General features: G+C 38.5%; 1 protein-coding gene across 4 annotated transcripts in view; it reads right to left on the bottom strand.

Moving 5' to 3' along the window:
- Window positions 1–15562, bottom strand: part of CPPED1 (calcineurin like phosphoesterase domain containing 1) — a 49770-nt gene that overhangs the window by 17427 nt on the left and 16781 nt on the right. For all 4 annotated transcript variants that reach the window (XM_037384941.1, XM_037384940.1, XM_037384942.1 and 1 more), the window contains one exon: window positions 654–1076. In XM_037384941.1, the coding sequence (XP_037240838.1) occupies window positions 654–1076 (423 nt within the window). The remainder of the gene's footprint in view (window positions 1–653; window positions 1077–15562) is intronic.

Raw genomic sequence — 15562 nt, forward strand, 5'->3', positions numbered from 1 at the left:
ATGGAACAGCATGGAAGAGGAGCTGTGTACTCTGTCTGTCTCCATGGCATTCAAGTGTCATCAAACAAAGCTAAGGGATTTGGTACAATGTGCTTGTTCAGCGCATGTTCCACCTGCCCTTCATCCCAGAAATGGCCCCTATTAGTAATGGATATGCAAAGGATTGATCTTAGCAGAGCAAGATTCTTTTTAACACTGAATAAATCTGGAGTGTATTACACTCTTGGTTTAAAATTGGCTCAGTGTGGGAGAAAACAACCTCCAAGGTAATTCTGAATTCTGTTTCCATGTTTATGTAAAACATAAATTCTATATTTTCTCCTACGGCAATACCTGATCTTCCACTCTGTAGGCATGAAAAACTCAGGTTCTTACATCTATCGGTACTTGCAAAATGGAATGCTTGCTATTTATTTTAAAGAGTTTCTAACTTTTCAACTTTTCTTTCAAAGTTTTAACTTTTTCTTGATACTCTTTTTTTGTATGATTAGATTTGGTTGATAATTTTGACCTGCAGGGAACAATGAGGCTTATAAGCAGTACCAAAAATTCCTTGAAAACAGTACCATTTAAGTTAAATGTATTTTGTCTGGCAGCATAACCATTAACAATTTGAAACAAACATTTAAAAATAGGAAAATGTGAGAAAATACCTGCTTTATGAAACTTTTCCATTATCTCTTGACGAACTGATTTTTCCAAGTTGAAATAATCATGTTCTTCATCAGGTTTTCTCAGAAACAGAGGGATGTGCTGGAACACTATTACATGCTTGCATTTCTGTTTTTCAGCAGTAGCCATTTGCTCATTGAGCCACGCATCCTGGGCTTGCTTTAAGTCAGGGCATTTGGAAGAATCAAAGTATAACTGCGAATTCAGCACAAGGAAAAAAACACCTCCAACCCAAAAGCTGAAGTAGTCATCTCCCCAGTTCTTGCAATAATTATCTATTGTTTCTCTTGTTGGAGTATTGCCGATATCATGATTTCCACTGACAAATACCAATGGTATATCCTGGTCAGTGTTCTTCAAAACATTCTTTAGATCTTGTTCTTGGTCCTTTCTCCATTGAGTTCCTATAGAAAAAAACCCACATTTTAGTATTTATGCTATTTTTTCCTATCGTTATTGTTAGCTTTCATTTATGGAACTATGTAAATTAAGAAAATATTTTATATTAGATGTGACTGTGATAACACGCATATTGTATGTCCACTCAGCCCTTTCCCTCCCACTTCTTTCCTTCCTATATCAATACTCAGCCATTTTCAATAACTTGCTTTAAGCAAGGCTCTGGATAGGAACCAACAGATAGCACAGCAGTAGGTGATACAGTGGTCAGTGTTTTGCACCAGAAGCTTTAGCAGGCTGATTCTTTCCATCTATAGACAGATGTGGCAAAAAAATGTAGCAGCCTTGGATGGTGTAACAGCTTTACACAAGGTAAAAACCGGGTCAACTTCTGGTTTGTATTTTATGGCTGTGCAAAGGAATTTAGTTATTTTGGTGGTTTGTCTTTTTTTTGGGGGGGTGTTTTTTTATTTATTACAAGAACTACTTTAACAGCAAAAATATAATTAGTATCTTGTGGTAACTTCTTTATATGATGAGCCTGTTTTAATCATGAGCATGGCATTAATTTCAAAGAAAGGTAATTGTGTACTTCGCTACTTTTTCCCACACCTGTTTTTATATTAATATGCATACCCAGACAGTTGCTTTTCTGGTTTTCAGAAATTTGTCCTTGTCTAGGTAGGTTTATGTAATTGCTAGATTAATTTAAATTCACTGAAAAAAAAACTAGAAAGGATTTTTTTAAAAAGAAGCGGTTTAATAATGACAGAGGGGTTTTAAAGTTTTCTAAAGAGTAATCTTTAACCAGGGGCCATTGATATGTTTATTCTTCATGGATTAAACTGAACATTTATAAATTGTATTTTGTCCTGCAATACATAACATGTATCTAACATGGGCACATTTCATAAATAATTACTGCATTTTTTAACTAAGAAGTTGTAACAGGATTTTTACAAGAACTCTGAAATAGATTTATAATATACATTTGCATACAGGTCTATGCAAATCAATCATAATGTATTTTTAATTAGTGTTCTATTTTTGTAACTACACATACATACAGAAATGTATCGGGGGCTCCTGTAATGTAACTATGAGATAAAAGATTTTTTCTCTATGTTTCTTCAAAATACTCTACGATCAAGATGTTGACAAACACTGACCCTTAGTAACTATTATTACTGAAGATTTCAATTCCTTTTCTATACCCTATAGATATAGGGTTAAGTACTACCTTATTGTTGTTACTAGAATGCTACACCTTTAGAAAAAGTGGGAAAAAGCCATATTCATGTTATGTCTAAACATCAAGACAGATGTAAGATTTGGTATGTGGTGCATAAAAGTCAAAATCCACAACTCTCTTGTGTTTAACTGCTGTACGAGGCAGAAAGTTACTGTAGCAAAATCTTTGAGTAACTCGAGAAATACTGGGAATATGACTCCCAGTGCAGTCTAGAAAGTAGTGGACAGCAGATCAGTTTGTGGGGTATATTAATGCACCAGGATGGTGGCCAGTTTAGACTGTCCTTCCAGTTATAGAAAATACTGATCTGAAATAGAAAATAATAGAAAATATTAATCTGAGAAACAACAGGGCAAATGGCACCTTATATTACTTGGGGAGCTGGATTTTAAAAAATAAAAATAAAAGTAAGTCTGGCACACTTTGTTGTCCATGGGGTAGGGTACCTGGCTGAGAAAGCTGCTTTTCCTGCCACTCCCTGACCTTCCTATGCAAAGAGTTGGAAATTTCAAGCTATAAATATGAAAATGTATGGGGGAGGGGGGGTGGGGAAAAGGCAAGGAGGAAAGCTCTGTTAAGATATATGTAAACACATTACACCATGTTAATCTCCATGCTATCACTTTGGGAAATTTAGCTAACAGTTTCAGAGTATAAAGACATTTATGCATAAGTTACAGAAATAATTTGTAGAATTATGTATACCTCTTCCCAGTGGTGAAATGCAGGCTCTAGAGACTAACACTTAGATTAGATTTGTCGACAGCAAGGCGCTAGTTCCCTCATTTAATGCGATATTATTTCTATAGCAACAGAGAGACCTATTCAGTGTTTTATTGCAGAAAACAGACTGCTCAAAATGGAAAACAAGGTCTCTGCCCAAAGAGTCTAGGAAATCACACCAAGTAAAGATTATTTTATTGTATCTTGGCTTGACCTTTTCTTGGTAAAAGGTCAAAACAACTTCAAAAAGAAGAGAAACCCATAGAGATAAAGTTGGGAGGAGGCAAAGTACTGTCTCTGTACTCTTTGGGTGTAGTGCTGGAGAGGAAGGGCTAAGACGTGCACGCTAATGGTGAGTTGTACTACAGCGGCACACACTTTGTGCTACAGTGAGCCACACCACTGCACGGTGCCCCCCTGAATGCACCCTCCTCTAAAACTGAGGTAAGTTAATAGATAAAGAAGATACAGAAGGGATAAAGAAAAGGAGAAAGCTGCTAGAAAACTACAGTGGTCACTGCCATAGCATAAAACAGACCCCCTTTGATCTCTACCGGGCACAGAGCTATCTATGTATAGTATTTAATTATTCCAATTAGTATGAAGAACAATTTGATTACATGTATTTCTTTAGCTTAGGTAGAGGTTTGTTGTGGATGAACAGGAAAAAAATAGAATACCAAGAGGCAATGATAAAAAATAATTTGAGAAGTGTCAGGGTAGATGTAACTGAAATTAATTTCTGTTGTTTATCCTGGCATCATGTACATTGACATTTTTAAATCCCAGGCTACAATATTCTGTCTTTATGTTCGGTTCTGTAAATACAGTCCTGCCCTGAGATAAATGACTTCACAAATTAAAAGCCCATAGAGGGCAGTTTGGCTTCTATGAAAAACATGAAAGTCAGAACTGTTGCTACTGTAGTTGCCTACAATTTCCCACAGCTTCCCAGTCTATCGTTTTTGAAAGTGAACAGGAACGTAACGGTGCAACGTTAACGTCTCTGTGGCATCACAGCTTTCTGTTGTGTGTTGTATCACTGTTTACCTAAACACTTCCAACAGGCTTTCCTGCATTGCTTAAAGGAGCCAAGATGACCTGCCTTCACACACTGCAAGAGCAGATTTCAAGAAAGTACTTTTAAAGCGTTTTTGCTGAAGCTGGCTTCTGTCAGCAGAATACACAGATTATTCTGCATAAGAAATAATCCTTTAGCTACTAATACACAGTTTACTTTGGAATTCTAAGCACTGGGTCTGTTTTAAGGCACTAGCTATAAAAACAACTCGAAGCACTGTTTACCTCCAGACCGCATCTCTGTGATGCATGCTGAGAGCAATTCCTGCATCTGAGACAACTCTTCACTTACAGTAACCTCCACCAATACTGTAACTTCCCCCCAAAATATTCCAAATTAAAAACTGGCAATTGATTAACAACAGCACCTGTTTTTCTACTGATACGAATTAGGAGATGGGAAGGGGGGAGTTATAATGGTATTATTAGGTGGTCCCCGCAGGTGTTTCTGTGTCAGTGTTAGGAGAAATCCAAGTACTCCCCCCCCACCAAGGCAGGAGAAGCCTGCCAGCCCCTGTGGGGGGCACAGGTGTGGTGGGAACGGTGTGGGTATTGGCCTGGATCTCCAGTTCATGTCATTTTCCAAGAAACGGAAGTTCTAGTGAGCTAATCCAACTTCTTTTAATGATCAAAGCTATTGGTCATAAATTCACAGAGAAACGAGACCGTAAGAGGTCAATGACTCAATATTGTGTGATGACACTGCATTTCAGAGAACTTCTACTCTCCAGACATCTGAGGAGGCATTTTCAGGGACCTGGCTGGCACAAGCTGACTCAGCCACAGGGCAGAACTGCTGCAGCTTGACCCGTGATATTGATGTCGCTGCTGTTTCTAAACCTTTTGGGGGTGGGGTTTTCTCAGAAGCCAGAATAGTACCTCTCTTGTGTACCTGCTCAGCACATCTTGACACAGACAGTACTGTGTCATGATTTGCGACACAAAAGGCTATAGGCATAAAAAAAACATGCGGACCCAACACCTGCTTTTAAAAGTTTGGCAAGGGGGGCCCTAGCTGAGCCACGGTACATATGTATGTCCCCACTGATGCTCTGCACAACGCTACGACATCTCTGCAACAACGCTGCTCGGCTTAGGCTGAGGACCAGAACAGGTACTTCTAGGATGAATTACTCAGTATGTACAAATGTAGCACAGTGATTTCCTGGATATCTAAATTACTCTGTTTCAGTATTCCAATGTATCTTAAAAGTGTCCCAAAGTTAGGAGTCGCAAACAAAATATTTAAAAGAAAGCACAAATTTTCAGTTTGAAAGAGAAAAAAAAAAGTTAAAGATGTTTTAACTATGAGCTTTTATGTAAGCAACACTTGGAAAAGTCCTGATATGTCAACTGGAATCTGCCTGACATGTAACCCAAGAGACTGATTACCAAAGAACAGGTAAGAGCTAGATTGTAGATTAAAATACTACGCAAACTATCAAATAGAAATAATACCTAAATATGATAAAAGCAAAATAAAAAAAGTCAAAATGCCATCAATGCAAATGGAATTTATAAAAACACTGGGCCTATTTTTCTGTAATTTGTTAATGATACCAGGAGAATTACTCTGACATGAAAATTAATTCTTGTTGGAAGCAATCACATGACTGTTACAAACAAACAAAAGACAGACCTGTGTATTTCCTGGGCTCTACAGTGCATCAGAATTGCTTTAATCCGAGAGTCTGATTATTTTGGGTACTTTCCTGTTCTTGAGATTTGTCGGGTTTTTTTAGGTTTTCATGACTCTCTGCAGTTGTTCTACTCCTTTGGCATGCCATTTAGAGGACTTTCCCTAGTAGTATTCCCTGACTTTCTGGAGAAGAGGGGAGGGGAGTCCCAGGCTGTATTCACAGCATGCTCCTTCTCTAAGCACCTCTGCTGAAACACGTTTAACTGCTCCCTCTCTCCCTCTGCGGGAAAACAGCCTCCTCCTGTTCAACACAGGATTGCCTTTCATCTCTGCAGCCTTTCTGGATACCTGGCTGGTGGCTCCAGTTTAACAGGGCTGCAGCTAAGTTCCTACTCATCCCTCTCAGCATCTCTGAGCTGACCCCCACCCAGTGACAGCCTCACTGCTGCACCAGTCACTTGGAAGACGACGCAAGCCCAAAACAAACGGTATCATCAAGAACAGACTGTATCTTACAGGCCCCTTCTGCAATTATATCTTTAATGCATCTAATTTTGATGCACTACCATAAACAAAAGTTTAACTGAGCTCTAATCTTGTCACATCTCAATTACTGATACACAGTTTTCTCTAATCTTTGCAAATGCAACCCAGAGCTCTGATGCAGATGGAGCTTTCCCACCCCAAAGCTCTAACACCATTCCCTCCTGGGCTGCCTTCTTTCCTAACCTTCCTCATCTCATCCATACAGGTGACTCCTGCTTCACTCTCACAGCCAAACTCTTACACTCTTCTCATCTGTTTACATTACCATCCCATAAAAGCAATGATTCTCTCCTTTTCAGTGAACAGTTAGAAAAAAAACAACCCACCTTGCTCTCCACATTAATTTTTCCTAGAATGCTACAAAAAAATGTGATAATAGACTGGGTGCTGGCATAGAAAGAAAAAAAATCTGTCAGGCCACCCAGTTCAGCCTTATTTGTATTCTTGTTAGTCTGTAGTCTTCATTGTTTTATCTTTCAAACCTTCCCCTCTAGCATCTAGCATTGTTTTAAAGTTTCCTCTCTAGTATCTGCCATAACGAAGTCATGCAACACACTGTGTCATTCTGGGTTATTACATGCAAGAATAAGCTGATCAATTTTCATAAACCCAGTACTGTCATGTTCTGAAATAGGCTTTGCTGGCTTAGTCTGTGCTGGAATAGCTAAAATGTCTCCTCTCTCTTCTTTGGACATACATATTTCTAATAGTCAAATAGCCTGAAAACAATTTCATGATGTGCATAAAAAAATTATTACACAGTTAAAAATAATGTCAGTATGACTATATTCACCACTGGACAAACTGACTGCTCAGTGTGATTTATAAAGAACCTCATCTCATGAGCTCCACTGAAAAGCAGGAACTGAAACTCTCATTTGGCTACAGCTGGAAGGGACTGATTTTTTTCAGTGCATTAGAAACAAGTAATAATCTGTCCCGAGAGACAAAAAGTGATCACACCAAAGAATTTACCTGCATGAACAGAATTACGTTTATTTTGTAACTTTGGGCGTTGAAACAAGAAGAAAACTCCAGCTCTAGTTAGTAATTAATAATTACATTAAAACAACGACAAAACCCCAAAAGTGGAAGCCTATTAGGGGATCCATCGCTCCTAGGTTTTTGGTGCATGACATTAAATATAATGACTGCAAATGCCATCATTTTTCTGAGTGCCAGCCACACAGGTGCCCACTTAACAACCTAATTTGTGCCATTTACTGTTCCACCTTCTGCTGTGAAAATAAGTATTACACTTCGCTTAAGCACAACTCTGCCTTCCTTACCCTTACTCATCTCCTGGCTATGCAGAGCTGTCACATCAAGCACAGCCCATTGCTGCCTTTGGGTCTGTTCTTCTGATGAAATCATCACAGGCACGAAAAAATTCCACAATGTTACAGAAGTTACAACAGCCAACAAGAAAAACAAGCTGAAGATACGGAAGTCTTAATTTCCAGTAATTGTTCATTTTTAAGACACAGAGCAAGATTTTAATCTTTGGCACTTTCTTCAAATGACTACCTGTGTGAATTTTACAGATTTTTGGGGCCGCCTTCATATTTGCATTTTCATATTAAGCAGTTACAGCATGACTAATAACCCTTGGAAACATCAGCCCCTTAAGTCTAATGTAATTGTCCTCACTGTTAAACTGGGAAATGTTGAAGATGTGTGCTTCTCCTGATGTCTAAGGCATTGTCTACCCTTACAAAGACATCTTTGCTACCAGAACAAGTGCAGAATGAAGAGGCAGTTAATATCAGCCAGAGTCAATGGTTCAGACACAACACTTCTTCCTTAGAATACACTCTCTTAGCCCAAATAATCTTTTGCCTGTTTGTGAATGAGCTGTAGTTCAGAGAATTGCTCACAATGCAGGCAGGCAGAGCGGGAACGCAGTCTGCTCAGAGCCACAGGCACAGGCAGCAGCTGCATGCTCTAGCCCAATTCCTACCCAGTAAAACCGTGTTACCATCCATCAACTATGTTAAAAGTTGTGAATTTGGAAAAGACTTGTTTCAACTTGATTAACTCAGAATTATGTGGGCTACATCTTCTGCCACTGACTTCCAAGGAAGAAGAAAATCCTTTAGAATTCAGAGAGATGGAAAAGCATGGAAATGTGCCTTTTAAAAAGTCAATGCTTTTAAACTAGAAAGACAGGTCTAATTACCTCGTCTGACCATACCTGCATAATCCAAACACTGACTTTGTGCAAGTTACTCTTTACAAATTGCAAATCCAATTCCAAGAAAACAAAGGAGGCAACAAAGACTAACACAGAGACGTAGTTACTGTACAGTGTGCCAAATAAATAACTCCCTCTGGATGTCTGCTCCATGTATGTATTTTCAAATGTTCATAGACAGCAGTTGAATGGCTAAAGCTGAAATTATGATAAGCTAAACCAAAACTTTCTGGTCAGAGAAAAAAGCAAAAAAAAGAAATCACAACTGGACTTTTAGAATTTAAGTTCTTACTAGAACATGAAGAAAATTAACTATGCTTCCATACATATTTATATGTATTTTTATACATACATAAAATCTAGTACTTGCACTAGATTTTCAGTACTAGTACTGAATCTAGTACTTGTACTGATACTGGTATCATAAAAGTATACGATTTGAGCTAAGCGTGTAATTAATCGCATCTCAATGACTTTCATATATAGAGTGTTACCATCAACAGGATTCCGTGGACTGGACTAGAGTCTAAAATACAAGTAAGTATATACTTGCTGAAGACTAAATATTCTGACAGCCTAGTGGTTTCTTTGCAGTATGAAACTGCAGTGTATTGCTGAACATGCACGGAGCATCTCTCATGCTTCCCTGCTCTTAGGCTGATGACAGTACATTAAATTTCACACTAAGCTGTTTGGAGGCTTTGAATGCTCCATTAGGTTTACTAGTATCAGGTAATTACTATAAAATGTTTACTTACACAACCATAGCTACAGTCCTTGAAATAGGTGTTATTAGGTGTTTGACAAAGAATGTGCTACTTACCCAAATTCTCAGATGTTATTAATTAGCATTAGCATAAGAGTTTGGAGAAGAAAACAGCCATGAATCCTTTTGGTTTGAGCTCCATCCTACTGAGCATATCTAAGTTTTTGATAGGTTGTAACAGCAACAGGCATGGATGCGGTGAGTTTATTTAGATTCAGCTACCTTATTGTCAGGAAATTAGGTCAGACGAACACTGCTCATGTTATTTCAAGGCGGTAGCAGAAAAAAGCCCCACTGATCAGTAATGTATTCATTAAAAAATCGCCTTGTATTCAACAAATTTTTTACCTATAGCCTGATTCAGTATAAAGATTGTAAAGCCACTGCTTCTACCTTGCACTTAAAAAGCCAATCTGTGCCTTTTCTACTTTGTGCTCTATTATAAATCTCCACTAACAAAGATTTAGGAATTGGGATTTAGCTGACAATTTTGCTGAAACCGCATGTGACAGTAGAATACAGCTGCCTCCTCCCCAGCTGTGCCAGGCTGATGGGAGTTAAAAAAACCTACACAAACTTGCTTTTGTTAGTAAACTAAGCAGCCAGTTCAAATGGCATCTCGCCCCCCCCCCCCCAAAGGTGACATGCCTACAGTCATTTTTCAAGCTGGAACCGTATTTTAAGACACCATTTCTTAACCTGCTCATATGCTTGTTATATGCACAGATGAAACATCAGCATTCATGCTCTTGTCTTCTAAATGAGAAAGGGAAATTTTAAAAGAACAATTAAGTTTTTAGTTAAAGTTAAAACTTTACAAAATATCTCCTTATATACATGCTTCCCTTAAGGACTAGCAGAGCAGCTTAATTTTATCTAGCAAGTTTTTTTTTTTTTAGATTAACATTCCAGTGTTTTGGGTTATTTAACAGTAGTTTAAAAGCAGTAATGAAAGCAGTTCACAGCCAGACTTACTGTGGTAAAATAACTTTTTGAGAAAGATATTAAGCATTATCAGGCATTTTTTTCCTTTGTATAATGTCCTACTAATTTGCTCTATATAACAGTAAGAACTTGAATGGGACCTGACATTTCTCTGTAATTTATTCAGTTCACAAATGTATAAATGGCAGCTTGTGCATTTGCATGCAGATTTCAGCATTACATTCATATCACATCTTGTGTGCAAAACCCACCAGCAGCAAATCTCCAAACAACTCAGTTATTGAAATGTGAACAAGCTAGTTCATATCTGATGTAATAAAATACAAGTACAGCAGTCTGCCTTCTAGAAAGGACATCAGGCTGAATCGACTGCAAAACAATTGCAAATTTAGATGTTTGTACATTAAATGTCTGTGAAGTATTTCCTACGAAGAACATACATGCGCAAATGACTGTGGACTTTACCAAATACAATAAGAGTCGTGAACTTCAGTATTATCTCAACAGTCCTTTTTAGTGGATCCGAAACTGAAAGACTGGTGGGACTTCCTGGGAGTCACCAACTTTAGTTCTTACGGAAACCAAGTATTCACTGACCTTTCTTGGTCAAGCCCAAGACTGTTTTTTAAGTAAGAGAATTTATAACATTCAACAACTGGTTTTAAACAGTAAAACTTTGACTAGAAACATTTGCTATGGTCTGTACTTTCCCCTTAATTTAGAAAGCTGAACAAGAGTTTTCTTAGAGTTGCCCTGTAAGGCAGGTGTTCTGATTATATGCTGCAGCCTATACTTTAAGATTTAGTATCTATTAGAACTACACTTTTGAAGTCATATTAATGCACTCAGAATTTAACAGAAACAACGAGACTGAAATATTCTGGACTGCGGCAGTTGCACTTCAAATTTGGGCATGGGAAAGAGGCTCAAAATAATCCAGTTAGTAATTCTCTTGGGAGACAGGATGCCTTCAAATGTTACAGTGATTATAAACAGAACTGAAGCCATACTGCTGTCTGGACACCAGAACCATCAGCTCTCATGTTCCTCAGCTCTGAAGCTGTCTATTCTGAACGTAAATAACTTCACTCTCTGCAGCATATGTGTCAGAGCTTATAAGAGGTACTGATTGTATAAAAGCCAGTATGCCCAGCTCATCTTGTATCCTGATCATCAAATTGTCAAGCAGAAGTCAAATGGAGAAGTGCTGATTTGAAAATCATGTCCCTTAATTGCTGCCTGAATACAAACTCAAAATTCCAATATTTGGCACCTGCTTTTTAAAATCGTTGTGCATATAATTGCCTGTATTATATGAAAAAACTGTTTGCATGGAAGAGAGGATAGGGTGCATAATTTTGAGGAGACACCTAGCAAGCAGTTTTGCTTTTCGCATTAAAGCACGTAGAGTTGCCCAAAATTGTAATTAGCTGAATTAGGCTGATATGCTTTATTGAGGCTTTACAGAAGTGTTCAAGCATTAATGAAATGTGCAGAATTTGGGGGGAAAAAAGCCATGCACCAGAGAGCACTGTATGCAGTCATGAGGAGCTGGCTAGCAGGTGAGAAGGTCCCAGAACAGCAGAATCCCTGGAAGCAGCAGGCAGAGAGCAGGAGAGCCACACATCCCAGCTGGGCAGGCAGGGGCTCAGGATGCCTGAAGCAGAGGGAGAACAGGCAAAGGGGGTGAGAAATACGGAGGGATGCTGAAGCTGGCGGTGCACATGCATGTCCAGCAACCTCACAGTGATTCTGTGACGGTGATAATTCCCTTGCAAATCCATGATCTTGCCTTTTTTTACAGGATACCAGACTGTCTAGGTAGTCTGTACCTTTGCACCACTATACACAGCATGGTGCTAAAGGGCACTGCTTCCCTCAGCTGCAGCAGGTGCCTTGCCTTGCTACCTACCTGCTTTTTCACCCCCGTTACGCTTAAAGCAGTCTTATGCCAGCTCTCAGGGCTGCACCGCCTCGATGCCGGTAACAAGCTGACAAGCCCCACAGGACTTGCAGCATCTGGCCAGCGGTCTGTAGGTAGCAATGGCAATACTCTTCTGACTGTGCTCCTGGGCAACAGTGGCATCCATACCTATACATGACCATTCTATAATCGCCCAGGATAATTAACATCCTTTTCAAGGATGTCTTCAGCAACAGAAAAGTATGAAATGGCATTCCCAAAGGATTAGGGGTTTGCCCTGGGTTTAAATTGATACTGGACAATTTACACCTTAACTGGCTGTAACGTACCTATGGAACGGACTATGGAAAACTGTACATATAGGTACCATCTCTCTGCAGAAGACTGGTGGCACATCACAATTTGCCTTCTCCATCAAGATCAGCAGCCAGTTGTTCCCTCCTGTTGAGTCCCTACAGTTATACTACAAATATAAGACTATGTATCTTCTATGTTGCCTTAGTATATGGCTCTCTGTTGGATTAAACAGCAGTTGTTGCTATTCTTTTTAGGACATTTAAATTTTACAGATACAGGGGAAAAAAAATGTAGCTGCCTCAACTGCAATTCAGACATTCAGGCTCTAACAATCTCCTTTAGCTGCAGCCTAACCCCATCCAGCTCAATAGGTGTGCCCCTGCTGTCTGTCTGAAGTTCTTCTGGTACTTTCTGTTGTGCTAACAGCCTGAAACATACATCAGACAGCATAGCAAAACTGTGACAACATGTAACAGACACAATCCTGGAAGATCTTGCAATCCAACTATGGCCCAACAGTGTGAGAGATACAGACAGCAAGCATACCAAGGAGCAGTAAAAAAATTACAAAATATGACTAACTCTGTAAAGCTGATTGAAACAATCATGTTTTAACTTGTTCCATTTACAGAAGAGACAATTATAAAAGCATGTATATTTTATCATGCTTTAAGGTACCAATATTCTGACCAACTCCATGTTGTTATCCTACCATAAAGAACCTTCCAGGCTTTGATTGACATTAGTGGGTTAAACAAAACCCATCCAACTATCCAAAAAGTTGGACAAAATTAAGATAAAAGGCTGGGTCTAGCTGGTAATAGCCTCTGTAGACAATTTTAAACATTGTACAATTTGTTTTGTTGAAGAGCACAGTTAAATTTTTCATACTGGACTACATAACATCCCTCTGCACACATTTTTGTGCAATGTCATGGTTGGTAAAAATTCCCTACATTTTCTCCTGCTGTACTATGCAGACTAGGACAGCTTTGTTTAAACTCGGAAGCTTCAGTTTAATTCTCTCCAAACATCTTCTGTTCATTAAGGTGTAAATAGTTTGCAACTAAAGAAAAAATAAAAAAGTCATGCCTTTTTTACTGCAGTGTACCATATCCACAATACTTAGAAGATCTGAAATGGATTTCTGTGTATACATGAATGGAAAAACACATGCAAAAATAGATACGTTGGCACACGCTTATTCTACCAGACAGACAACTATTAAATGTATATGGCAAACCTGTCTAATGTTAAGGAAAGATATTTAATAATAGAATACAAGAAGTTAAATGAGACCTTGTCTTTAGGCTAGATACAAAATTCATATTGTGATCATATACATTCTACAAAGCTACTGTCCTTCCTCACAGGCCCCTTTACTACAGCACTGTAACCACTCAAAATAGTATCTTGGAAAGGCTGCAAGTATTCCCAATATTCTGAGACAGGAGGAAAAGCCCCTGTAAGAACAGCATATATTGGTTAGATATAACACATTAAATGAATTTTGTTCTTTTCTGTGCAAAACCTGCCTGTTTATATTATATTTATATATATTTATATTATAATAATATGGTAGTCACTGTTAGAAAACCACAACAGCTACTCTTAATGGAGACCCCAAACGGTCAGTGTATGACATCAGAAGTGTTATGGAAAAACTGGTCAGATTAATTTCTACTGATGGGTGCTTAAGCTTAAGAATATCGCATATACCTCTGACAAGATAATTTTACTCTTTTTAAACACCCACTGGAACAAGGTGTACCAATTTCAGGGCCACTGCTGAGGTCCAAAATGGCACAAAGCAGCTCTAACTCCAGCGAACGGCTCCTTCCAGCTTCCCTCCCTCCCCACAGCCTCTGCCTTAGAGGAGGCGCAATGCAGCAGAAGTAATTCAAGAGAGCTAGGAAAGGTACTAAAGGTGTCTGAAATGAGTAAGACCACTTAAATATTTTTTTTATCAGCTATAAAATGAATGGAAATCTATGCAAAAAAAGCCGCACAACACCAGACCTTGGGAATGAATAAGAAAGCATGAATAGGCAACAACGGCTTATCTTGTGATCCAACTAGAAAGCAAGATGGACGACTGCTTCGGAAGCTAGTGAGAGAAATGAAAGTATACACAGGTTAATTAAAAAGGAAGAAGTATCATCATAATTAATTCCCTAGGCACGTCAGAAGAGCAGACAACAGAATTCCTGTGTTGGAATTCAGTTTATTTCAAATACAATGGCTTAGTCTCCTGCCATCACTTACACAGCTGTCTAGATTGATTTGTTCTTTGCAAATGGATATTAAAAAAACCCATATGTGAATCGTTCAGAGAAAAGACCTTTGAAACAGCAGATGCAAGTGATGTGGACATCCTCCAGCTCTCAGCGAAACAAAGAAATTCTGAAGTAAGAGCACAACACTTACAGCTCTGACCTGTCAGGTGCTGTTCCCCTCACCTTAGCAGTGCTAAAGGTTCCTTCACCAGAATTAAATGTTTCAGAAATGTGCTATAGATAACGGTTTGAAAGCCTGTAATTAAACTATAAATACAAAGCAAAGGCGGGGGGGAATATTTTTCAATACTTCGGACTTAATTGACTGAAAAGGCTGATGACAGATTAAGCACTGAATGACCTGGGCAGGAATGTGCATATTAGAGATTATGCCTTCACTGAACTAAAGGAATTAGTACAAGTATTCACAGTATACTTCAGGTACCATAATACTCAATCCTAGTGATTTTGTTTTCTTCTAATTAACACAGACACACACAAATTAATCTAAAACTGCAAGCATAAACATTACTTGCTCACTGATCCATTATCAGACTGCTAACAGATCAAGCTTAATCAAGTTCTATCAATTTTTTTTTATTATATACATTATTAGACAAGTCTTATTTCATTACAGTCAGAGCTAAGTAAAGTTTGCAGGAGACTTGATGTCTTACTTGTTCTTTCACCCATGTAAGCAGAGAAATTAATGAAAAATAATTAAACACCTGGTCTAAAGCTACATTGCATAAAGGATGTTGCTGGCTAGAACTGATGTCTATCAAGTTACTGACAGCAGTTGTATCATTAAAAAAACCCCTGCAGCTAAACAATTTCCTTCAAAGGAAT

Source organism: Falco rusticolus, chromosome 4 (assembly GCF_015220075.1).
Source record: "Falco rusticolus isolate bFalRus1 chromosome 4, bFalRus1.pri, whole genome shotgun sequence".
NCBI classification, from domain to species: domain Eukaryota; kingdom Metazoa; phylum Chordata; class Aves; order Falconiformes; family Falconidae; genus Falco; species Falco rusticolus.